The 25,041-nt window shown below is 40.6% G+C and overlaps 2 protein-coding genes across 2 annotated transcripts; both read left to right on the top strand.

Annotated features, from left to right (window-relative positions):
* The first annotated feature begins 6,510 nt into the window (after positions 1-6,510).
* Positions 6,511-20,620, top strand: LOC109194876 (uncharacterized). Its single transcript, XM_025898761.1, has 8 exons — positions 6,511-6,889; positions 9,366-9,490; positions 9,706-10,299; positions 19,599-19,639; positions 19,753-19,949; positions 20,231-20,289; positions 20,396-20,516; positions 20,608-20,620. Exons 2-8 carry the CDS (start codon positions 9,394-9,396, stop codon positions 20,618-20,620), a joined length of 1,122 nt encoding a protein of 373 aa, XP_025754546.1. The 5' UTR covers positions 6,511-6,889; positions 9,366-9,393.
* Positions 19,889-24,685, top strand: LOC112841882 (interferon-induced very large GTPase 1-like). Its single transcript, XM_025897181.1, has one exon. It carries the CDS (start codon positions 20,880-20,882, stop codon positions 24,621-24,623), a length of 3,744 nt encoding a protein of 1,247 aa, XP_025752966.1. The 5' UTR covers positions 19,889-20,879; the 3' UTR covers positions 24,624-24,685.
* The last annotated feature ends 356 nt before the right edge of the window (positions 24,686-25,041 follow it).

Raw genomic sequence — 25,041 nt, 5'->3', positions numbered from 1 at the left:
TTTTTATTTTAGAATTTAACATTCATTGACAGAGTTGATATGAATTGTAGAACACCCTGCATTGCTCATAATGCACTTCACATTGCATCACACTCTTCTTCTTCTACAGAGCAATGTTCATAATGCACAATACGAGGTGCCACATAGTTAAGCAGCATTTAAAGTCTGATTCATTATTTTAGAATGTGATTAATGGTTTAAAATGACACAGATGAATGAGAATAGGCAGAAGACCAACAGCTCACAGCTCCTCTCAGCAACCACTGACCCACTGTAACCAGGAGAGGGCAGCAGTGCCAAGGAAGAACAGGACAGTAATGACAAAAGACTGAGATGAGAGATGACAGTGATGAAGGAACAACAAGTTGTGTTGCAAAGAGAATATCTTCATTTCTAAGTGTGACAGAGTCATTTATTGGGACACTAATCTGTAGGAATTATACACACAGATGTCTGTCTACACCTCTGTAGCTTTCTTCTTCTTTTATTTTAAATTATTTCCATAAGTTCTGTTTTTGTAATTGTCTATGTTTAAGGTCAGTATATAGGAAATAATTGAAATTTGATTTGATAATCGATATTTGTTTATTCTCCCCCCCCCCCCCCCCCCCCCCCCCCCCCACACACACACACACATATATATATAGATATAGATATATATACATATATATGTATATATATATATATATCTATATACGTATATATCTATATACATCTATATACATCTATATATCTATATATCTATATATCTCATATTGTGCTTTTATTGTGAAACGTTTGTGGAAAATAAACGGCGGAGCGCCATAATGGTTTTACTGTCGTTGTTGCACAAACCGACGCATAAAACAGTCTCTTGTCCATCCAGAGTGTGATTATTTAGATATAAGAAAAAGAGAGAACACTAAGAAGAAGAAATTAAGATAGCCATTACATTAAGTAAAACCATCCTGCTCCAGAGCGAGATGATTGCATCACCACGAGGCCATACAAAGTTGGATACCACAAGTCAGTTAAGTGTACAGAGCTGTGTGCATGAAGAATCTAAGAAGAAAAAAAAATAAGCTTCCATGGATAACGTTGGACTATGATATGCTGCCAAGCTACAAAATTGAACATGCTAAAATTGAACAATAACGACACTAAACTTCTCACAAATAAGACAACAAATAAGACAGAGTGTTTTGGTCTTAAGAAAGATGAGATGAACAACTTTAATAATTGACCAATGCGTTTTGGCTTGTGGCTTGATGAAGGGTCAATTATTAAAGTTGTTCATCTTCCCTTAAGTGTTGCTGGAGTTCCTACATTGTGAATTCTTTCATCCTCTCCATGCACCTTGGAAGTAGGTGAAGTTGTGCCAGAAATTTTTTGCTGCGATTTATCTTAAGAAAGATGACACTACGAAAGCCTCAGCTTTGTGTCACAGACCATTTGTTTCATGAACACTTGTTGTATAAGAAGTTGTGTAAAAGGAGAAAAGTTGGCAGATGAAGACCCGCAAGATCCCAGGTCCGGGGCACAGAGCTGCAGTAGCGTGACTGGCCACAAGAGGGCACAAAAGTATACCCAAAGAGGTTTGGAAGAACAGCTTAGCAGGCACATAAACACAAGAAGGTCCAAGCTGTCACAATTAACTTCGAAAATGAATAAAATTAGCGGACCAATGAAAGAGAATGAAAGTCTTGAGAATAAAAGTCTACTGATGAACATTTACATAACTTTTCAAAGCTACATGAAGATTCTTACAAGCAAATGTTGATGTACTGTTACTGTTGCCAGAAAATGAAAGAGCCAAAGGTACACGGTGAACATGGTGGGCAGTCAAAGGAAAATTGGTCATGATGTAAAACAAGATGATAACATACACCAAACTGATGCCAGTGTTATTCCAATGAATCTATGTGAAGTCATGTTGAAACAAAATGACATCAGTGAGATGTTAGTCAAACAACATAGACTGTTACATTTGCCCCAAAGAGACATTCCCATCTTTAGTGGTGATCCACTTGAGTTCATTCCATTTATAAGAGCCTCTGACCACACAATTCATGACAAGACTGACAGTGACAGGTTATATTACCTTGAACAGTTCACCAGAGGTGAACTGAGAGATTTGGTAAGAAGTTGTCAGCACATGAATCCTCAACAAGGCTACAGTGAGGCAAGGAAGTTGCTGTTTTGTCATTATAGTAATGAACTGAGAATTGCAACTGTCTATATGAACAGAGCATTCAAGTGGCCACAAATCAAAACAGATGATGCAAAGGCTCTTCATAGCTATTCACTGTTTCTCACCAGTTGTAATAATGCAATGCAAGAAAACAAAATTCATGCTTCGCACAATGGGGCAGGAAAAGTTGGTGACAAGCTACCACCTATCAGGATTAGAAGTGTGTGGTGTGAATGAGAACACCTATAAAGATCTTCCTGACATTTACACTCATGTAGACATTCCAGTGTCTAGCGAGAACATCCCTAGACAGGATAACTTAAAAAGGTAGCCACATCTTCAGCAAATCAAGTTCCCACATTTAGATGCAGACATCAGACTTTTGATAGGGTGTGATGTGCACAAGGCTATGGAATCATGGGAGTTTATTCATAGTGAAGATAATGGTCCATATGCTATTCAAACAGTCCTGGGTTGGGTTATCAATGGCCTTCTCAAGAGAGATTCTTGCTCTACTCCTTCTGACAGAGAGCTGAGTGTTTCAGTAAATTGCATCTCTGTCACTAATGTCGAGAAGAAGAAGAATACAAAATGATGGTGCACTTGTTTGGGGCTACAACCTCCCCAAGCTGTGCAAACTCTGCACTGAAGAAAGCAGGAGAAGACGTTCAAGAAAAAAGGCCACTAGCAGCAGTTAACGCTGTTCTGAACAACTTTTATGTAGATAATTGTCTTCTCCCACTTTCAGATGGAACAGAGACATGTACTATGGTTATGGACCTGAGGGCATTGTGTGAGAGTGGAGGATTGCACTTAACAAAGTGAATGAGCAACAGCAGAGGTGTTCTTGCTTCCATTCCTGAAAAGGAAAGAGCAAAAGAGATTAAAGATCTGGATTTGAGACATGATGCACTACCTGATGAAAGAGTCGTAGGAGTGAACTGGTGCACAGAGACAGATGTATTTAAGATCAGGATAAATGAAAAACTTATGGCAAAGACAAAGCAAGGCATCCTCTCATTTGTAAGTCCAATATATGACCCATTGGGGTTTCTATCTCCCATCATTCTGCCAGCAAAAATCATCCTGCGAGAGCTTTGTGGCAGGAATATCTCTTGGGATAAGGAAATCCCCGCTGAACTTGCTCAAATGTCACAATTTGGCATTTAGAGCTTTCAAAACTTCATGGGTTTACCATCAACAGGTCTTTAAAACATGCTGAATTTGGAGCGGTCATATCTGCACAATTGCACCACTTCGCTGATGCCAGTGAGAGGGGCTATGGAGTCGTTACTTACCTCCGTATCACAAACCAGAAAAGAAAAACTCACTGCTCATTCATCATTGGCAAGTCCAGATTGTCTCCTCTGAAGCAAAAACAATTCCACATCTCGATCTGACAGCAGTTGCAGTTGCTATAAAAATGGACAGGCTCATGAGAAAGGAGCTGCAAATGCCACAAGAAGATTCTGTGTTTTGGTCTGACAGTACAACTGTTTTAAAGTACATTTCCAGTGAGAACATCATGTTTAAGATATTTGTAGCAAATAGAGTGTCACCTATTAGAGACAACACAAAACCAAGTCAGTGGATGTATGTAAACTCTGAATTAAACCCTACTGACCACACTTCAAGAGGAATGAACACAAACACATTTATGATGTTTCCAAACTGGATTGCTGGGCCAGAGTTTTTGACAATAGACAAAAAAACTGGCCAATCCCACCGGACATTAAAGAAATACAAAAAAAGATTTTGAAGTCAAGGAGGTAATGCATGTGGATGTTACAGAAGTACATGAAAATCCACTAAACAAGCTGATCTCTCACTATTCAGATTGGCACCATCTAAAGAAGGCAGTTTAATGGATAGTCATGTTTAAGCTGCTGCTTCGCAGGCTAAGCGCACATTGGAAGCTTCTCATGTCACAAGTAAGTGGCTGTAAAAGCAGCAAAAGGAAAGCCGAAAAGGTTGCCGATCAAATGCAACAGTTCAAACCATGTATTAAGGGATCTTCACTCATTACTGCAGATGCTGCAATAGGAGAAACTGAGATTGCTACGTTTTGTCAACATCAAAGCTTCGCAGATGAACTTGCAAGTCTTCATAAAGGCGACAAGCTTAAAAAGGAGCAGTCACATTGCAAAGCTGGATCCTTTTGTCCAGGATGGAATTTTAAGGGTTGGCAATAGTTTGCATGAGTTAGCACTACCAGCTGATGTTAAGCATCCAGTGATCCTTCCTAAATCATCATGTTTCTACTTTGATTCTGAGACACATTCACCAAGAAACAGGTCATGGAGGAAGGAATTACACATTATCCAGGCTGAGAGAAAGGTTCTGGATTCCACAGGCAGATTCAGCAATAAGAAAGATCCTGTCAAAGTGTGTAACATGTAGAAGGACATCTGCAAAACCTGGTGAACAAAGAATGGCAAACTTGCCACAGGATCGCCTGATGCCTGACAAACCTCCATTCACAAATGTGGGCATAGACTATTTTGGACCTTTTGAAGTCAAATAAGGGTGTAACAGAGTTAAGCGATATGATGTATTGTTTATATGTCTTACTGTTAGAGCAATACACATAGAAGTTGCCCACTCACTTGAGACTGATTCCTGCATAAATGCATTCAGGAGGTTTATTGCAAGACGAGGTCAGGTGTCTGTCATGAGATCAGACAATGGCACTAACCTTGTGGGTGCACAAAAGGATGCGTGAAGCAATCAAGGGATGGAATCACTCCAAAATCTCAGAAATGCTCATGCAAAAGGCATCATTTGGATATTTAACCCTCCAGCAGGATCACATTTTGGAGGAATCTGAGAGAGGCAAATACGCTCAGGAGAATTAACCAGATTCTAAAGCAGCAACCTTTGGATGATGAACGCTTGCTGACATTGCTATGTGAAGTTGAGGCAATTGTCAATGGCAGGCCAATAACAAGTGTCTAATGACCCCAGTGATTTAGAGGCACTTACACCCAATCATCTACTTCTTTTTAAAGGGCAGCCAGTACCACCACCTGGATTGTTCCAAAGAGAAGACTTGCATGCCAAAAAAGGTGCAGTACCCATCTGATATTTTTTGGAAACATTGGACTAAAGAGTATTTGCCACTTTTACAAGAAAGACAGAAGTGGTTAGTGACTAGGAGAAATCTGAGACCAGGAGAGGTTGTTCTCATACTTGATGACAGTGCACCAAGAAGTTCCTGGATAATGGGAAAGGTTGAGAGAACAGTTCCTGACTCACATGGACTAATTGTTATGCCTCAGCAGTAACAATTAGGGGCCGGAATGTAAGGGCCATTTATAGTTATTTCATGTGTTATTTTGAAAAGCCTCAAAAGGATATTGTGCCTTTATTGTGAAAAGTTTGTGGAAATAAACAAGCAGATGGCAGAGTGACAATGGTTTTACCGTCGTTGTTGCACAAACTGACGCGCAAAACAGACTCGTCCATCCAGAGTGTGATTATTATTTTAGATCTAAGTAAAGGAGAGAATGTAACAGACCCAAAAAAAGATTTTAGGTCTGACCAACCGTCTCAGCCGTGGGCAAAAGATGACAGTCAATAAATTCTAAAGATAATTTATTGACAAATAATCAAAAGATAAACAGTCCAGTGTCCCATTTACGAATCAAGTAAAAACACACAGTCCCAAGGCCAGAGCCAACTATGCCACACTGCCAGTTGCACTCCACGTGTTGACTTCAACAGGGTTAGCAGTTGTCCTCTGAGACCCACCACCCTGCAAGTAGATAGCCAGTAGTCACTCCAGCCTCTGCAACCTTTAGGCTGTGGCATATAACAGGCCCTGGCCTGCACAGAGAGACAAAATGACACATTCACTATAGAATTCATAGCGCAAAACCCATCCATCCCAAACATATCCGATTTCATCACATTACATACCTGCACAGAGAGACAAAATGACACAGCAGTGTTTGTAGTGTGGGCTATAAGTAGACCAGTGTATCAGTGCAATCAATTACACCTGCCTCTAATTAGTCCAACCCCATTCCAGCCATTGGCTTACCAAAAATGTGACACACACACACAACCACTCCCAACCCAGTGCAACTTCACACAATAATATGGAGCCGAATTAACACAGGCACATTAGTCTACCATGTTACAGAGAACACTAAGAAGAAGAAATTAAGATAGCCATTACACCCCGAATTCCTTGTGTTATGTTTGGTGACCCTGGTTTCTATGTTTGCGTATTTCCTGTGTTACTTTGACAGTCCTGTGTTAGTGCATTCTGTTTTTCTTCCTCCCTGTGTCTTGTGTGCGATTAGTTCCAGCTGTGTTCCCTCCTGTTCCTCATTCCCTCATTACCCTCTTGTGTATTTAGTCCTTTGTCTGTGGTTGGTTTGTCTGAGTTTCCTACCTCTGTTTTATTAGGTTCCAAGTTTCATGCAGTGTTTTGTTTATTTGTTTTATTTTTGTTTTTCCAGTATAGATTTTGTTTGTTCTATTCTAGTTGTTCTTTGCTTTTTGTTTGGGCCTTTTTTTCAGCCAAATAAAAGGCTCGCTTTTTGTTAACATCCATGTCAGCTCCATGTCTGCTTTTGGGTCCGCGTTCACCTCACTCCCTGTCATCTGCCTCTGCAGACATGACACTTATTCCACATATGTTCAACGTTAAAACAATGGCTGATCTCTCTGTGAAAGATTTGTCTCCAAAAGTGAGATTGACTAATTACTCAGGTAAAAGTAGAGCCCGTACTGCACCTTTTTAACACTTAATTACAGTGAATACAATTGTGGCCAGAAGTACTGGCAGTGGCACCACTGTTAAAACAATTTTTAAAATGTATTTGCTGATAAAAGGTTTTGAAACTTATGAATTTCCCATGTTTGTTTGTCAGAACTTCATGAATAAGTTCCCGTAACTTAAGTGAGCTTTACTTTGTAAATGAGTTTGAATATTTTTTTAAGTTTTAGGAACTAATTAGATTTTACAGTGTAGAAAGGTGTAAAGAAAACAACAATTAAAAAACAAACTTTGTGTGACCAAAAACCTTTGTCCACAGCTGTACAGATTTGTTGGAAACAGCTGTTCAATCCATCCTAGGCTGTGTATGAATGAGTAAGGTGAAACTTAAGTCACATGGTTTCTGGGAAATCATGTGGTGTAGCCATTCTACTTTGACTTTCATTTTTATATCACTAATTTGAAACTAATGTTTGATCCTGATAAATTTTATATGACATCTCAGTTATTGGGAGCAGATGGGAGGAGTTTGGGAGGAGCAGAGCAACAAAACTTCTTTGTTGCAAAGTCCGTGTGTTTGTAGTGATGTGGAAGGAGTGTTCTCACACCGGCCTGATTGAAGTACCCAACTTTCACTCAGAAGCAGTTACTGTTTGTGTTGGAGCTAAAACACTTTAAGAATAATATTGGACTAAATTTATTTTACACTGGATTTTTGACTGCAGGCAATCTGAATGTGATAGCATTTCATGTAGAAATAAGTTCAGGCTTTGAAATACTGCTATTAAATGGTACAATAAGCAATATTTTTTAATGTAAACACAATGTGGATGAAAATTAGTTCCATGATTTTTGTCGACACATATTCCTTTCCAAACTCATTATTACTGGTTCAGCACTTCATCAGAAAACCAAGCAGAGTTCATGATCCATATAAAGGGGAAATATCTTTTAAATTAATTCTTTAGTGATCATGACAATTTTTTCCTATTAACTGACAACTGGGAGTGATGGAGGACATCACTCATTTGCAACTTGCTTATGCAGAGATCTAAAGCTCCTTATGGTATTATATGACATCCATTTCTTGAGAGCAGCTGGGAGGAGTTTATGAGGGGCAGACCTATCATTAAATATTACTGATCTCTATATAAAGATCAGTGTCTTGTAGGATTCATAAGAAGGCATCTGGATCTACACAAAACAGAGGTGAGTTGATCATTATTTAATATTTCTCTTGTAGAATAGCTCTTTATTGTCACTGTTATAAAAACAATGAAACACAGTTATGTCTGCGTCTGTGTGTAAAGACCTGGTCAAATCTGTGCAGGCATGAGTATTAAAGGAAAAACGTAACTTTTGACCCCTACAGTGAGGGTCTGGGTGCTTGGTTTGGCTCCATTTACACTTTTAGAGGGAACCATCATTTTAAACCAGTTGTAAGTTTTTTGTTTTTTTTTCTGATCAATCACCTCTTCAAGCTAAATTTAACATTTACCTTGAAGAGGTTAAAAGTTATGTAAGAAAAAAGCTATAGTCTTTACAGCCCTGAGAACTCAGTACATTTAAGCACCAATGAGAAATGCTGAATGAACATTTTAGACGTTGATCTCTAGCTTCAGTGTCAAGGAGCACTGAAGTTGTTATGCCAGCACATAGTGTTGCAGTATTTAACTAGGACACATCCTGTTGGTTTTTCCTTATCCGTATGTTTGTTCTACCATTACACACCCATACCCATTAAATGTTTTTTGGTTTTTAGTTTAACCACTAAATGACAATGAGGAGTGATGAGGAATAGTTTACAGTAGATGATTTATAAAAATACCAACTATATTTACCACAATACAACACAAATAAACTGTACAATTTAAATGCATTAAAAATGACATTTTTAAAGTTTCAAAATTAAAAGTACTCATTCAACAGAAACAAACACCAGTGTTATGATGAACAGGAATCATTTTTCTAATCTTCTGTTGTCCAGTTTTGGTGTCACCTGCAGCCTCAGTTTCCTGTTCTTAGCTGAAAGGAGTGGCACCTGGTGCGGTCTTCTGCTGCTGTAGGCCATCTGCTTCATGGTTGGAAGTGTTGTGCATTCAGAGATGTTTTTCTGCATATCTTTGTTGTAATGAATGGTTGAGTTAAATGGTTTGAGTTGAGCCTTCCTATCAGCTTGAAGCAGTCTACCCATTTTCCTCTGACATCAGCAATCAGAAAATCCTAATAGCTCATGCCGCATTCAAAATCAAATAAATTACTTTTCTTATCAAATCTGATGGTCATTTTGAACTTCAGCCGGTCATCCCGACTGTGTCTATATGTTTGGCTAAATGTTTTGAGTTGCTGTCACTTGATTGACTGACTAAATATTTGCATTAACGAACAGCTGAACGTGTGCACCTGATAAATAGTTCTCTCTTTTTGTACTTTCACCTTTGATAAAGTGAATGCATATGTGATACACAGACCTGCAGTAAAATGAGAAGCTGATGAGATGGAGGATCAAGATATTGCAGCGGCAGAGCAAAACAATGACAGCACAGGAGGAGAGTCTGAAAACACGTCTGAAACTCCTCCCATCAATGAGAGAGGTATTGTGATCATATTATACTGTTATAGTCAGGCCTGTTTAGAGTATGCATCTAATTTGAGTTTAAACACAGTGAAGCGTTTACCTCTTTAATTAATTAAATGTAATTTCTTCTTATATTTAGTTACTGTTCAGTAAAATCACAAAGTAATCGTTCACACTGTGATTTTAATGGTTTCTGTATTGTAACATGTTCATGTTGTTCTTTTTCTTCAGTGGCTCCTGATCTCACACTTGTACTGATTGGTGACCCAGCTTCCACTGAGATCGGACCAAAGAACATTTTCCTTGACCATGACGAGCAAACAAATGTGGAACAGTTTTCATCCAATCTGTATAATCTGTGTGGTCGACACGTCTGTGTCATTAACATGCTGGGTCTACAAACAAAGGAAATCCCTTTAAATCAGGGAGTTCATGCCTTTGTCTTACTATTACCCAACACTCTGCATAGCAGCCAGTACAGCTCAGGAGTGGAGTGGTTAGAGAAAGTTTTTGGCAGAGGAGCACTTTCTTATTTAATCACAGTGGTGACTCATGAACCAGGTGAAACATGTGAAAGTGCATTAAAAGAGCTGAAAACTAACACAGAGTTCAATGAAAAAAGGTTCCACACATGTAACAGAAGTATGATGGATGAAAATCAGGTAGCAAATTTGTTAGAAAAAATAAACATCATGGTCTCTGAAAATGATCCACAAAGCTACACTGGACTGGTGTGTGCTGAAAACAGACAACAGGAAGGACACCTGGAGGACAAATCCCACGAAGAAGAAAGGAAAGACTCAGATTTAAAGACAAATAAAAGAGGTACCTGCCTGTCTGTGTATTAGGCATTTTTCCAACACTTTTGAAATTCTTAAAACAAACTCTCACTGGCAACGTCCACACGTACATGGGTATTTTTTAAAACGGAGATTTGCAGTTTTTGTTTAAAATAAGAATCCCGTCCACACATGCAGCTTTGAAAAACATCTCCGTCCACATGTAAATGCTAAAAACGCCTGGGAGGGAAAGACTAAACAGGGTTTTGTACCTCTGAAAAGTTTTTGCTTTCCTGGAAAGGCAGATAATTTTGTGTTACTTTTCAAGTGCCTTCAACATTTCAAATGTTAATAACTAAAAGAGAGTATTTTGGTTGGTGTATACTGACAGCTTAGGAATGAACAAAATGCATACAGCATACATAAACTTAAATAATGAAAAGAACTGGCACTCTCGGATTTGCTTGAAGAGAAAGGCGGTCTCTCTCCCTCCGAGGCCCAGGGCCAAAACACCCCTTACCCTTAAATTACAAAACTAGGTTGTGTCTTGTGTGAGGTCTCGTGTATGTTACTCCCCCCCCGTCCCCTAGCAGAGGGGGTCGTAACATAAGTACACATAAGTACACATAAGTACACATAGTACAATGGACTAAACTGTGAATCTTAATTCTAATAGATACAATTAATGTAGTGACAATATTTATTTATGAACAGTAATGTTAGAATTAGCTCCTCTAATGTCTGATTATTGTTGAACTCATTAAAAAAACCTAACTGGTGCTTTGGCAAAATCTGATTTATTTAATGAATCTGTGCAACAGAGCTTATTTTTTTTCTGTAGATCAGTGGTTCTCAAATTTTTCACAATGAGTACCACCTCATAAAATATATGGCTCTTAAAGTACCACCCTTATGACCGACATTAGATTACAGTAGTATAGGCCTATTTAACACCACATACAGTTTACACGAGACAATTTTATTTCTTATAGGAATTTTATTTATTTTAACTGTCATAAACAGGATGTTACAAGTGATAATAATAACAAATGTAATGCATTAAAACATTCACAGCCGGTGGGATATCCAATCTTTACTTTCATGTGACAGGAACTGTTGAGGATGTGAGATTTTCAGCACTGGGTGTCCTCCCTGCAGTTGGATGTGTGATGTCATCTCCAGGTGCAGGGAGATTTGGTGAGAACTCACTGGAGAGACCCCAAACTGTTCATCGTTGGTGTCCTCTTGAGTACAGTTATCAGGTTTTCAAGAGGAGGGCTGTAACTGGTACTTGGCCCGGGAGGCTCCGTCAGACTCACATAAATTGCCTTTGTGGACGGCAGTTTTTCTGGCGCTGAAGTATTTTTTGCCTCTCTGGAAAAATTGCCACATCTTTGTCAGGACAGTCACGTGGCACATGAAACACTGAATTTCAATGAGTCTGGTCTCCCTCTAAGGGTGATTAAGGCCATTCAGAGTACAAAAGCTTTTGCTTCTTGTCTGCAGTTTTCACCCAACTATAGTAAGGTGGTTCTGTTTCCTAACCCTGCCTTTGTTCCTAAGGTAAGGGAGTCTACCTATAACTGCCCCACACAGGAGCTATTAGCTTTTCATCCCCTGCCATTTGCTGACGAGAGCCAGAGGCAGGTTAATTCACTTCACTGAAGGGATTTAGGAAAAGAAACCCACTCTTTGTGTCCTGGCAGGAAGTCTGTGTCCTGGTTGTCAAAAATGGTGATCGAAGCTATTGTGATAGTATGCAAGTGCCAGAGACTCCAGTCTCCTGTATACAAGCGTGCACATTCCACTGGAGGAATGGGCCATTTTATGTGTGCTTCTGTGGAGGTCAAAGCTGTTAAAACAACCTATGACCACTTTTACCTAGAACCGCTGAAGACATCTTTTTGACTTCATAGAAATTACCATATTTTTCGGACCACAAGGCACACTATCGATGAACGGGTCTGTTTTCATACATAAGGCACACCGGATTATAAGGCACATTAAGCGAAACAAAACAGTCAGATAAGTCAAACTTTGCTCAACTCATTCTTCGAGCTTCCTCCACTTCCGTAACATTGATTCATTAATGGTGAATTCTCTTGCAGCTGCCCTATTCCCATGTTGTTGCAATATATTAATGACTAACCTCGTATTGTGGATGGATTTCTCAGTTGTTCTCCTGACTGAAGTTTGGTCTATTTACAGCATCCTGTGTTGCGATTGCTTTTGTCCCTAACCATCGGGAACCCTCCCATTAACGAGTGGAAAAAAAGTTAGCATTCATCCTCCAGCTTCACTGTGTTTATATTATGCTAACCATAGCTGTGTAGCTAGCCACCACATAGCTCATCATTATATACCAGCTAGTCCAACTTCAGTAACCCTACAAAAGTCACTGCTGTTTAGTTTTCTGTCTTCATTTATGTTGGAAGCGATAGCAGAGCTGTACGTTTTCTTTTTTTCAAAAGTCCCTCAATCAGAACATGGTATATTATTTAATCTCAATTTTTTTTTTTAGACTTCCTGTGTACCACTAGAGGGAGCCCACGTACCACCAGTGGTACGCATACCACAGTTACAGAACCACTGCTCTAGATAATATTAAAAGCAGAGGTTCAGTTCTGTTGGTTTAAGTAGGATCAGTTGTTCCAGCACCTATGTGTACATGCATGTTTGAATTATTTGTTTCTAAGGCTATTTGAGCACAGTTGCACGTTTACATTTTTCAACTATAACTGAGCAAAAGTCATATGTTAGCTAAACATAAAGTCCTCTGTAAGATGATCTTCACACATACTTCTTTTCCTCCATGGATGTGTCTTCCCTTCCCATTTTTATTATTTCTTGCCTGCTTTCTCTAACTTTGATACCATATCTCTCCCTCTTCCCTTCTGTGGTGCATTTTCAATTTCATTGCTTTTCACAGAGTTAATGTCAGAGTTATAGAAGTGTCTATCAGCTTAGATCAGGGGTCGGCAACCTGCGGCTCTTTAGTCCTTATACTGTGGCTCCATGTGGCTTGGAAAAAATTATAAGTATTTAACTGAAGTGTATTTTATTTGTGTTAGTTCTTTTTAAACTTCCATCCATCTATCCATCCTCATCCGCTTTATCCGAAGTCGGGTCGCGGGGGCAGCAGCCTAAGCAGAGAAGCCCAGACCTCCCTCTCCCCAGCCACCTCCTCCAGCTCATCCGGGGGAACACCAAGGCGTTCCCAGGCCAGCCGAGAGATATAATCTCTCCAGCGCGTCCTGGGTCTGCCCCGGGGCCTCCTCCCGGTGGGACATGCCCAGAACACCTCACCCAGGAGGCGCCCAGGGGGCATCCTTGTCAGATGCCCGAACCACCTCAACTGGCTCCTTTCGATGTGGAGGAGCAGCGGCTCTACTCTGAGCCCCTCCCGGATGGCCGAACTTCTCACCCTATCTCTAAGGGAGAGGCCAGCCACCCTTCGGAGGAAGCTCATTTCTGCCGCTTGTATCCGCGATCTCGTTCTTTCGGTCACTACCCACAGCTCGTGGCCATAGGTGAGGGTCGGGACGTAGATCGACCGGTAAATTGAGAGCTTCGCTTTTACACTCAGCTCCCTCTTCACCACGACGGACCGGTGCAGCGTCCGCATCACTGCAGCCGCAGCACCAATCCGTCTGTCGATCTCCGGCTCCCTTCTCCCATCACTCGCGAACAAGACCCCGAGATACTTAAACTCCTCCACTTGGGGCAGGAACTCATCCCCGACCTGGAGTGGGCATTCCACCCTTTTCCGGCTGAGAACCATGGCCTCAGATTTGGAGGTGCTGATCCTCATTCCCGCTGCTTCACACTCGGCTGCGAACCGTTCCAGTGCGAGCTGGAGGCCCCCACCTGATGAAGCCATCAGAACCACATCATCCGCAAAAAGCAGAGATGAGATTCTGAGGCCACCGAAGTGAAAGCCCTCCGCCACTTGGCTGCGCCTAGAAATCCTGTCCATAAAAATTATGAACAGAATCGGTGATAAAGGGCAGCCCTGGCGGAGCCCATCACCCACCGGAAACGAGTCCGACTTATTGCCGGCAATGCGAACCAAACTCTTACAACGGTTGTATAGGGATCGAATGGCCCGTAGCAGTGGGCCAGACACCCCATACTCCCGCAACACCTCCCACAGGACACCCCGAGGGACACGGTCGAATGCCTTCTCCAAGTCCACAAAACACATGTAGACTGGTTGGGCAAACTCCCATGCACCCTCAAGTATCCTCGAGAGGATAAAGAGCTGGTCCAGTGTTCCGCGACCAGGACGAAAACCGCATTGTTCCTCCTGTATCCGAGGTTCGACTAACGGACGAACTCTCCTTTCCAGCACCCTGGCATAGACTTTCCCAGGGAGGCTGAGGAGTGTGATCCCCCTGTAGTTGGAACACACCCTCCGGTCTCCCTTCTTAAAGATGGGGACCACCACCCCGGTCTGCCAGTCCAGGGGTACTGCCCCTGATCTCCACGCAACATTGTAGAGGCGTGTCAACCAGGACAGCCCTACAACGTCCAGAGCCTTCAGGAACTCGGGGCGGACCTCATCAACACCAGGGGCTCTGCCACCGAGGAGTTCTAAATTGGAAGATTATTGTGATCTTGAAATATAAAAATAAAATTATATGTTATCATTTTTCATCGCTCAAATAAGCGTCACACTTGCATAAACCATACCCACCGAAATGCCATGCATTTATGGAGACTTTCAACCCCAGGCAGGCCAAGTATGGATCTTCGGATCCACATACGTATGTGAGCAGCTATTCTCCACCATGAACTATGGTAAAAACAAACACCGCTCACGCCTCAAAGATGACAGCTTACAGTCCTCCGTAAAGATAAAAGTGACTTCATACAGCCCCGATTTGCAGACGCTGTGCGCAGAGGTTTGGGACCAGAGGTCCCAGTGTAAACATACCATGGCAGACCCGATGATGTTTGCATGTACATGCTTTTTTCTTTATTGACCACTTTTCACACATGGTTGCTGTACCCACACAGACAGCTGTAGCTTTCCAGCTCACAGCCCGACACATACCAACACAACAGCAGAGAGAGCACAGACTTTAAGCCGGCGAGGCTTGATTGCGGATGCCGCTCAGGTGCGTCCGCCTCCCCTGCAGCGGCACTGCAGACCACGCCCTGTCACACACATTAACCACATAAAATAAATATTTATTCAGATATTTTGCAAATATTTATTTTTCATTTTTTTAGCAGTTGAGTGATTTTTTCCAATTATTTTTAAAATTCTGGTCAAGGCTTCGCTACAGGCTGTGAAATCCCAAAGGTCAGGGGTGGACTGGGACAAAAAAAAAATCGTCCCGGGCATTTTGACTAGAGACCGGCCCACCAGGTATTACAGGAAAAGCCATAATGCCTTTGAATGAAAACAGATGCTGTTGTGACAGTGATGTACACTGTCTTGTTGGTATATGTATGATTTCTATACATGTTACATCAGATAAAAACTTTGGTTGTAAGATTCAGATAATTATTTAATAAAAGCTAGACATTTTAAATGAGAATAAGAAAGAAAAGTATTTCTTTGTGCCCCCCTCTCTCAGTTAATGCCCTACCTGCTCCCTGGCAAAACTTTGCTAGATCCGCCCCTGCACAGTATTCAGCTGTCAGCTACATAGAAAAGGATCCTGGTGTTATTTGTCTCTCAGAAACAGTTCATAACTTCCCTTCAGCTTATTCACGTCACCTAAAAGGTAAACCTGTTTCTCCATCACCTGTTCAGCTCTGATGATTCAGTAAGGACATCTCCTGGTTTCATCTTCATGTTTCCCTCTCACCACATATCCAAACCGATATCATGACCAGCAGCTTTTACAGCTGTGGCTCCAGCAAACATCTGCTGATACTAGAAATTAATATTAAATAAATTCTAACAACAGCTGATGAAGCTTAAACGTGCTGCTGTTGTTTAACCCGACATCCGCTGGTTTCCTCTTTCTGGCGCAAAGTGGGCGATAAATAAACAAGAGAGAAAAGCCGATCAGCTGATCATTGATCAGTTTCATGATTGAAGTAGCAACAGGAGAATGAGAGAAGAAGAGGCAGCTGTGCAGCGTAAACATACAGAATAAATCCAGCTTTGTGTCTTTTTCTATTGTAGCCAAAGTCCGGGACAAACTGTTCATTTTCAGCTCAATACAAAACGCGTAATATTTTCTCTGAATGACGGACCATTCCATTTTTTAAGGAGCGGTTGGCAACTCTACTAACTAACCTTATGAATAAAATAAAGTTCACTATCAGTAACATCATAGCACCCACCCAGCTGTATAGAAACTCCGTCATGCTAGCTAGTACGCAGTACGAGTTATTGTAACTGACTGTAAAAATCAGCACAACGAAAATAACGCTTCGGGTCTCTCCTCCTCCTCCTCCTGCCTCCCCTTTCCCTCATCCACCCACTGGCCTCTGTGGAAGCTTCGCCATAGAAACCACCACCATACAACTGAGTTATTTTTACACATCGGCCAGCACCTGGCTAATCTACCACCTCTCATTGTTCATGCCGTTACAAAAAAAACATCGGCCCATAAAAACGAAAAATCACCATCGGCCCACTGGGCAAATGCCCGGTATGCCCGATGGCCAGTCCAGCTATGATCCAAACCTACCTAGTGCTGTGTGAAAAAGTAATTGCCCCTCTTGTTGAATCATGACTGAGTTCACTTTCTCTAACCATACTCAGGCCTGATTACAAGCAGACTTGTTCAATCAAGAAATCACTTAAATAGAACCTGTCTGAGCAGGCTAAAAGATCTCAAAAAGGAACACATCATGTCCCAATCTAAAGAAAAACTTGAGAAACAAAGACACTGCCATCTGGCAATCTGGAAAGGGTTACAAAGCTATATCTTTATATCTTTCAAGGCTTTGGGACTCCATGGTGAGAGCCATTATTCACAAATGGAGAAAACTTGGAACAGTAGTGAAGCTCCCCAGTAGTAACTGGCCAACCAAAATTACTTCAAGACCCCATTGACGACACATCCAGGAGGTAACAAAGGAACCCAGAACTACATTAAAGAACCACAGGCTTCACGTGTCTTAGTTAAGGTCAGAGTTCATGATTCAACAATAAGAAAGAGACTGGGCAAACACAACGTCCACAGGAGAGTTTAAGAGAACACCACTGCTGACCAAAAAGAACACAAAGACTCATCTCACATTTGCCAAAAAACATCTTCATGATCACCAAGACATTTGGAGTCTGTGGACTGACAAGGCAAAAGCAGAACTTTTTGGAAGGTAGAGTCCGGTTACATGTGGCATAAAACTAACGCAACATTTCAGAAAAGGAATATCATGCCAAGCAGTTATTAGGATAATAGGCAATCGCTTTTTCACACTGGGCCAGGTAGGTTTGGATTTGTTTTCTCCTGAATTTTAGACATCTTAATTTAAAAACTGTATATTGTGTTTACTTGTCTTATCGCTGTCTAATAGTTAAATTTGTTTGATGATCTGAAACATTTAAGTTTGACAAACATACAGTCCTAATCAAAAGTTTAAGACCACTTGAAAAATCCCAAACAAACATACTTTGCATGGTTGGATCTTAACAAGGTTCCAAGTAGAGCTTCAACATGAAACAAGAAGAAATGGGAGTGAGACAAAACATTTTTCTGACCATGCAATTTATTGAAACAGGCTGTTTTACAGCTGATCTAAAGTTTAGCACCACACCTCCAAAAAACCCAAAAAAAACAAAAACAGAATGGAGGGCATCTACTGTCTGGAACTGTTGTCCATTTTTGTAAACATCCCTTGCCATCCATCCCTAAAGATGGATTTAGATCAGAGGAAGATGCAGGATGGTCCAAAAGAGTGTTGTTATTCTCCTGGAAGAAGTTTCTTGTCCTGCAGGCATTGTGTACTGTAGCGTTGTCCTATTGAAAAACCCAGTTGTTACCACACAGACAAGGGCCCTCAGTCAAGAAGGATGCTCTCTGCAACATCTGGACATATAGCCAGCAGCCGTTTGACACCCCTGCATCGCCTGAAGCTCCATTGTTCCACTGAAAGAAAAAGCACATTAGACCACTGTGGTGCATAGAAAAGGTGGGATGTGCTTGTCATGCCATTAACGTTGGAAACCATCAGGACCATCAAAGTTTATTTTTTTCTCATCAGAGAATAAAACTTTCTTCCACCTTTCAATGTCCCATGTTTGGTGCTCTCTTGCAAAGTCCAAATGCTTAGTTCTATGGCGTTCAAGGAAACGAGGTCTTTGAAGACATTTTTTTATCTTTGAAGCTGTGAATAACTTGGACCCCACACAGTGTTCTGATAGCTGTTTATAACTTTATTAATGACACACCAAATGTACTTTTGGTCGTACCAATGTCCCAGTGTGGTCAGCTTTTCAGCTGTGCTCACACAAGCGCTCCTGTTCTGGTCTCCACCTCTCTATAAAAAGGGAAAGAACTTGTTAGCTGAATCACCTTTACCTGTTCTTCCAACCTCCCTGGCACTGCCCCTTGAGCTCACTGAACCACCCTCCACCTCCAGCTGAGCCAGGGACCACACCTCCAGCACAGAAGCCCTTCAGTCTCAAATGCCGTCTGATGATTAAGGGGCTTCAGTTGGCACCAGTAAAGGTCGAGGATCATCCAGTGTCTTGACGGACAGCCAATTGGATCCTACAGCTCAGTGCTGGTGAAACCTGACAGAAAATGACAGTGAATCCACATTTTTGCACAGATTTGGCATTTTGAAGGCATGTGGTCTTAAACATTTGATCAGCTGTAAAGAAAAGTACCTGGACTTGCTCGCGTTTCAAATGCATGTTGCCAGACTGACTCCTAAAGGGGTCACAGAAAAGTAAAACAGAGACGGAGTGCCGCCGCTACAATGAACCTCAATCTCCTTTTGCTCAGTTCTTGTGAAAATCAGTAAGCAATGGTTGGGACTTCTAGTCAGTCAATATATTAATTATTAAAACAGATTATTATGGATTTCAAAATTTTCTTTGGTTTTCATATGTACCTATTTTCTGTGATATCAACTTTAATAGCAGGAAATAAACCAGGCATATCATTATTTTCTTTCTCTCTTTTTGCCATATTTAAAGTAAACTATATTTGAGAACAGCATAATAAAACTGGAAATTCTGTTTTTAATCTGACACCCCAATATTTGTGACACCCATATGAAAAAGTTCTGGAGGCATCCCTTGTGGTCAGTGAATGTGTAACCACTGCACTGTGGAATCCAATGGTGCAAAAGTTCAAAAGGATTTGCAGCAAAAACTAGAGAAATGTATTAGTTCCATCACATGTTCTTTGCTTCTATTTTAACTTCTAGGAACCAAAGATGAAGACGTGAGTGTAAATGGAAAGAAGGAGGTAAGAAAGTCACCATTTATTTCAAAAGATATTAAGGACACTTACTTTACCAATGTGCGCAACGCTATAAATTCTTTTCATAGAATACATGTTTATTTGCTTATTTACTGCAGTCACTGAAGGTTTCTGAAGTCAAAAAGAAGTCATGTCAGAGACAAACTGAGATGCTTTTTGGAAGACTTCGCCTTCAAGATCAACTTCAATATACATTTCCACCAGGAGAGTTTCTTCAAATATGTCCACCTGTGAAACAGCATCATGTCACATCTGAGAAAGATTTAGCTCACACTTTTCTTCACAGACTGGTGATGTTAGATTACAGAGCCAGATACATTCTTGTAAGATCAGACAGTCCTGAAGGTGCCTACTTAAAGCCTGCTCAGGTTATTGACATCACTGAGGAAGATTTCAGCAATTTTGATGTTTTATTACACAACAGTTTAGACACAGATCTCACAGAACAGACTCGTGTGCATCCAATGGACGTTCAGATGGCAGTATTTCACTGCTCAGACAGCTTCCTTAAACAGATGATGATTACAAAGCTCTCTCAGTGTCAGTATGCCTTACCTTTGCTTGTTCCTGACCTAGTCACAACGGAGATCGAGTGTCCTCTGTGGACTTTCAGAAAAATAACAAAAACCTGGAAGGTAACTGAAATCAAAGATGGCTCAAACATCGTCACTATGAAGAGTGTTCCAGTGTATAAAGCTCAGACACCCTTGGTGTCATTTTTCCGCCTGGGTTCTCTGTCAGTGTCTAAATCTCAGCTGATGAACACTTTGATCAACGACCGTCACAACACCTTCTTCCATAGAAACTGTCCAGGAAGCACCAAGTCTCAATATCTGATGGATGGTGTGGCAGAGATCGCCTGGTACTGTCCTGCTGGAAAACCCAATGATGCCTTCAATGACTGCATTGCTTTTTGTAATCTTCATGGTGATGCTCTGTCGATTGAAAAACAGCGCGACATACTGATTGAAAAATCTTCCATCAATATTTTTCTTGTTGCTTCTCTGCAAAGACATGAAGAATGCCAGTCATTTATATCAGGTCTTTTTAAATCTCAGAAGCTCCTGATTGTTCTCACTGTTGATGGCAGTTGTAAATTAGTTAAGACAACAACTGGAAATTACATTGTGGGAATGAAAGACAGAAGCCAGTCGGATGTATCTGAAGAACTGAAACAGATTATTAGAGAAGTTTTATCTTCTCTAGATGATTCCAGCTTGAAACCATGGCTGAGCTCTCTGGAATCAGAGTGGATGAAAGTGACCCAGCCTGTGAAAGAGGGAAATCTGCTGCTATGAAAATCATGGATCTGCTTACAGAGGATGACATGGATGTCTCAAAGATCAAAGATGAATTCCTTCCTTATCAAGGCCATCTGTGGCATCAGTGGAGCAAAATACACAAAGAACTGTATAATCTGAAAGGAAACGCTGAAAAGGAGAAAAGTAAAAAGCAACAAGAACTGATGAACATTCGTCAGAAACAATATACTGTTTCCTGCAGTAAACTGATGGAGTTGTTCATTGAAAGCCTCTCATCACTGCCACCAAAAGACAAACAGTATTTCCTGAAATGGACTCAGATCTTAATGGATGATCTCTCCACAGTTGAACTTTCTTTAATTCTCCACAGTTATGATGAAAAGTGGTCTGAGGTCATGGCTTTGAAAGATACGGCTAGCAAATTAGATCTGTTATCAACAAAACAAACTGAGCTTGAAGAAATAACCAAAAAACTGCAGTCTGCAACTTTTGGTTTGGAGCACATCTTCAGAGAAATGGGACAGATCTATGAAGCTCATAGAGCAATAGAAGGAGAGAGCAGACACACTGACTGGTCTAAATACCCTGAGCTGGCTGCACAGCTGATGATATCAGGACACCCGATGGAGCTGATGGATGGTGATGCAGGTCACGTGCCTTTAACATGGATCTCCAGTCTTTTAGAGGAAGTCATCAAGAAACTGGGGGACCAGAGAGTTTTTGTGTTGTCAGTTTTGGGCATACAAAGCAGTGGAAAATCAACAATGCTGAACACCATGTTTGGATTGCAGTTTGCAGTGAGTGCTGGCAGGTGCACCAAAGGTGCCTTCGTGCAGCTGCTCAGAGTATCAGAGGAGATGAAGAAAGACTTGAAGTTTGACTATCTTCTAGTGGTGGACACTGAAGGACTGCGCGCTCTTGAGCTGGAAGGTAACATCACTCGTCACCATGACAACGAACTGGCAACATTTGTTGTTGGTCTGGGAAACATGACACTGATCAACATCTTTGGAGAGAATCCATCTGAGATGCAGGACATCCTGCAGATTGTTGTTCAGGCTTTCATGAGGATGAAGAAAGTTAAACTTTCTCCCAGTTGTGTGTTTGTTCACCAGAATGTTACAGATGTTGCAGCAGCAGAGAAAAACATGGATGGAAAGAGACGCCTGCAAGAAAAACTGGACCAGATGGCCAAACTAGCAGCTGAAGAGGAGGATTACAGTGCAGAGTGCTTCAGTGATGTCATTGAGTTTGATGTCCGAAGAGATGTGAAATACTGTTCCCAGCTATGGGAGGGCAGTCCACCCATGGCTCCTCCTAATCCAGGTTACAGTGAGAGCATCCAAGAAGTGAAGAACATCATCCTCTCTAAAGCTTCACAGTCTGCTGGGATCACTCTCTCACAGTTCAAAACCAAAATTCAGGACCTGTGGAGTGCCCTCCTCAGTGAAAACTTTGTTTTCAGTTTTAAGAACACACTTGAAATTGCAGCATACAGAAAACTGGAGGACCAGTATGGAAACTGGACCTGGGCCCTGAGGAGCAACATGTTGACTGCTGAAAATCAACTTTATAACAGAATTGAAAATGGAAATCTTGACAAGGTGAAGGTGAGTTACCTAAAAAAAAAAACAAGCAAGAAATATAAAGAAATAGAAACAACAATGAAAAAGTATTTCGAGGAAGACAGAGAGAAAGAACTTTTGGCTCAGTGGAGAGGCCGATTTGAAACCAAAATTAAAGAGTTTCATGATGAACAGGTGAGCACAGTGAAAAGAAAACTGGATGAAGTTATTCAACAAAAGAAGGCTCGTAAAAAGCTGGATGATAAGAAGAAAGAGTTTGAGGACAAGCTGCTACAGAAGAGCAAAGAGCTCGCTCAGCAGCTGAAGGATAAGGCCAAAGATGAAGAAGAGCTTAAAAATGAGTTCAGCTCTGTTTGGAGTGACTTGGTCACTGAAATAACAGCAGATATAAAACCTGTTGAAGACATTGACCTGGAAGAAGACAAGTTTACTATCCTTCGAGAACTTGGCATTGAATGTAGTCTCATAGAAGAATCCAAAAGAAGTGGCAGTTACAAGAAAATATCCACAGTTGGTAATTATTCAAATTATGTCATCCTTTCAAAGAAAAAGGATCTTTATGAGACAAGTGAAACAGAACCAAGTCAAGATATTGTGAAGGAGGACACTCATACAAGTAGACTTGTCACATATATTACAAAACCGGTCTCAAATCTTTGGAAAAGTACAAAAACAGTTTTTGGATACAATTCAAACACAAAACAAATACAAGATAAATCACACAGTGCTTTATCCTGTGATGAACAGCAACAGATCATATCGCTCATTGACAAAGCTGAAAAACTGTCCCTTGATTCAATCAAAAGCAAGCCTGTGGCTACAAGAGGCTACTCACTAACTTACTTGCAAGAAGCGGCAAAAACTGTAACAGAAGAAGTGAAGAAATTTCAGTCACAGAGTAAACGTACTTTGAAGAAGGAATTTACAGTCGATCTCTTACTGTATGTTTTCTACAAAGCAGAGATTTTGCTTCTAGACTCCCAGAAAAAATTCAAAATGAACAATGATCCACTCACTTATTTAGAAAGCAAGAAAACATATTATTTCAATGTTTTTAGAAGCTTTTGCAAAGGAAGCTCATCTGCTGTTGTGCTTGCAGAATTGATCTGTGAAAAGCTGAAAGCTTCCACTGTTGAGGCTGTCTGTAACAAGACTGCCATTGGTCTGGCTGGAGCGATGAGGTGTAATTTCCCAGCTTTCAATGGGAACAGGCTGAACTTAGAGAAACATTTGCTAAAGGCACTCGCTGAGAAAGAAAACTTTGATGATTACATCACCTACATCAGAAATCCAAGAAGCCAAACAGAAGCTTTTATAAAAGCAGAAGTAGAGAAATACATCTTCACAGATCACAGACATGAAACTTTGAATATACTCAAGAAAAATGTTCACGACATTAACATGCTGGTGAGTCAAGCTTTATCTACTGCAACACAGAAAGTCCAAAATCAAAGAGGAGACATAAACATGTGGCTGAAGGAGTTTTCTAGTTTGCTAAAAGATGAGTTAACTCTTGACAGCATTTCTTCTCAAAACTTCAGTGACATCAGTAATTTAGATTTCTTTATGGAAGAAATAAAGAAAGAATTTACATGCATAATTCATGAGGTAAGCAGCCTCTCATTGGAAAAACTGAAGGAATCCAGGGTGAAGCCTCATGAAATCCTCATTGATCAGCTATGTAAGTGCTGCTGGGTAACGTGTCCATTCTGTGCAGCTGTTTGTACTAACACCATTGAAGATCACAGTCCTGATGACCACAACGTCCCTTTTCATCGACCCTCTGGAATTGAAGGATGGCACAAAAGAGGCACAGTGGAATTCAGCATCAATTTCTGCACAACAAATGTTGCAAGTGATGACAGATTTCGCCCTTATCCGTTTTCAGAGAAATTTGTTCCCTATAAACTGTACAGAAGAGCTGGTCCAAAGTATGCTGACTGGAGAATCACCCCTGATGAGTCTAAACTGGCGTACTGGAAATGGTTTGTGTGTCGATTTAAAAAAAAACTGGAAGAGTATTACAAGTTTAAATTCCAGGGCAGAGGAGAGATTCCCAATGAGTGGAAAACAATCTCTAAAAACGAAGCCATTAAAAGTCTGGATGAAATGTGCGAATGAGTCAAAGAAGAAAAAAAAAATTCTCTTTAGATTTTAAATAATGATAGAAATCAAGATTTTTATTATTCAGGTAAAACAGCAGAATTTGTAGAAATGACAGCATTATTACAATTAAAGAGAATCACAGTGTGTGAGATTAGACTCTTACTATGCATATAATGATTGAACATTTAAAAGTAACTCTTACTGAATTATTCTTTTGTAATAAAACCTTTCTGTGTGTATTTTACATTGGAACAAATTAGTGCTGTCAGCGTTAATCTCGTTAAAATATTTAACGAGATTAACGCTGACAGCACTAGAACAAATACATTAATTTTATTTTGCTTCTTTTGCTCAACGTTGTTGTAGATAAAGTTAAATTATAATTATTTAAACTTTTGTTGAACAATTATGTCATATAATATATTCCTAACCA

Source organism: Oreochromis niloticus, linkage group LG2 (assembly GCF_001858045.2).
Source record: "Oreochromis niloticus isolate F11D_XX linkage group LG2, O_niloticus_UMD_NMBU, whole genome shotgun sequence".
Lineage (NCBI taxonomy): Eukaryota > Metazoa > Chordata > Actinopteri > Cichliformes > Cichlidae > Oreochromis > Oreochromis niloticus.
The sequence above is the reverse complement of the archived record's forward strand: the minus strand, read 5'-3'. Positions and strand labels throughout refer to the sequence as shown.

Excerpts from the sequence above, each read along its gene's own strand:
- LOC109194876 (XM_025898761.1), top strand. The coding sequence starts at position 9,394 with ATGGAGGATCAAGATATTGCAGCGGCAGAGCAAAACAATGACAGCACA. Across the intron at positions 9,491-9,705 it reads TCCTCCCATCAATGAGAGAG|TGGCTCCTGATCTCACACTT; the intron begins GTATTGTGATCA and ends CTTTTTCTTCAG. Across the intron at positions 19,950-20,230 it reads TTTCTTCACAGACTGGTGAT|TCACAACGGAGATCGAGTGT; the intron begins GTTAGATTACAG and ends TTCCTGACCTAG.
- LOC112841882 (XM_025897181.1), top strand. The coding sequence starts at position 20,880 with ATGGCTGAGCTCTCTGGAATCAGAGTGGATGAAAGTGACCCAGCCTGT.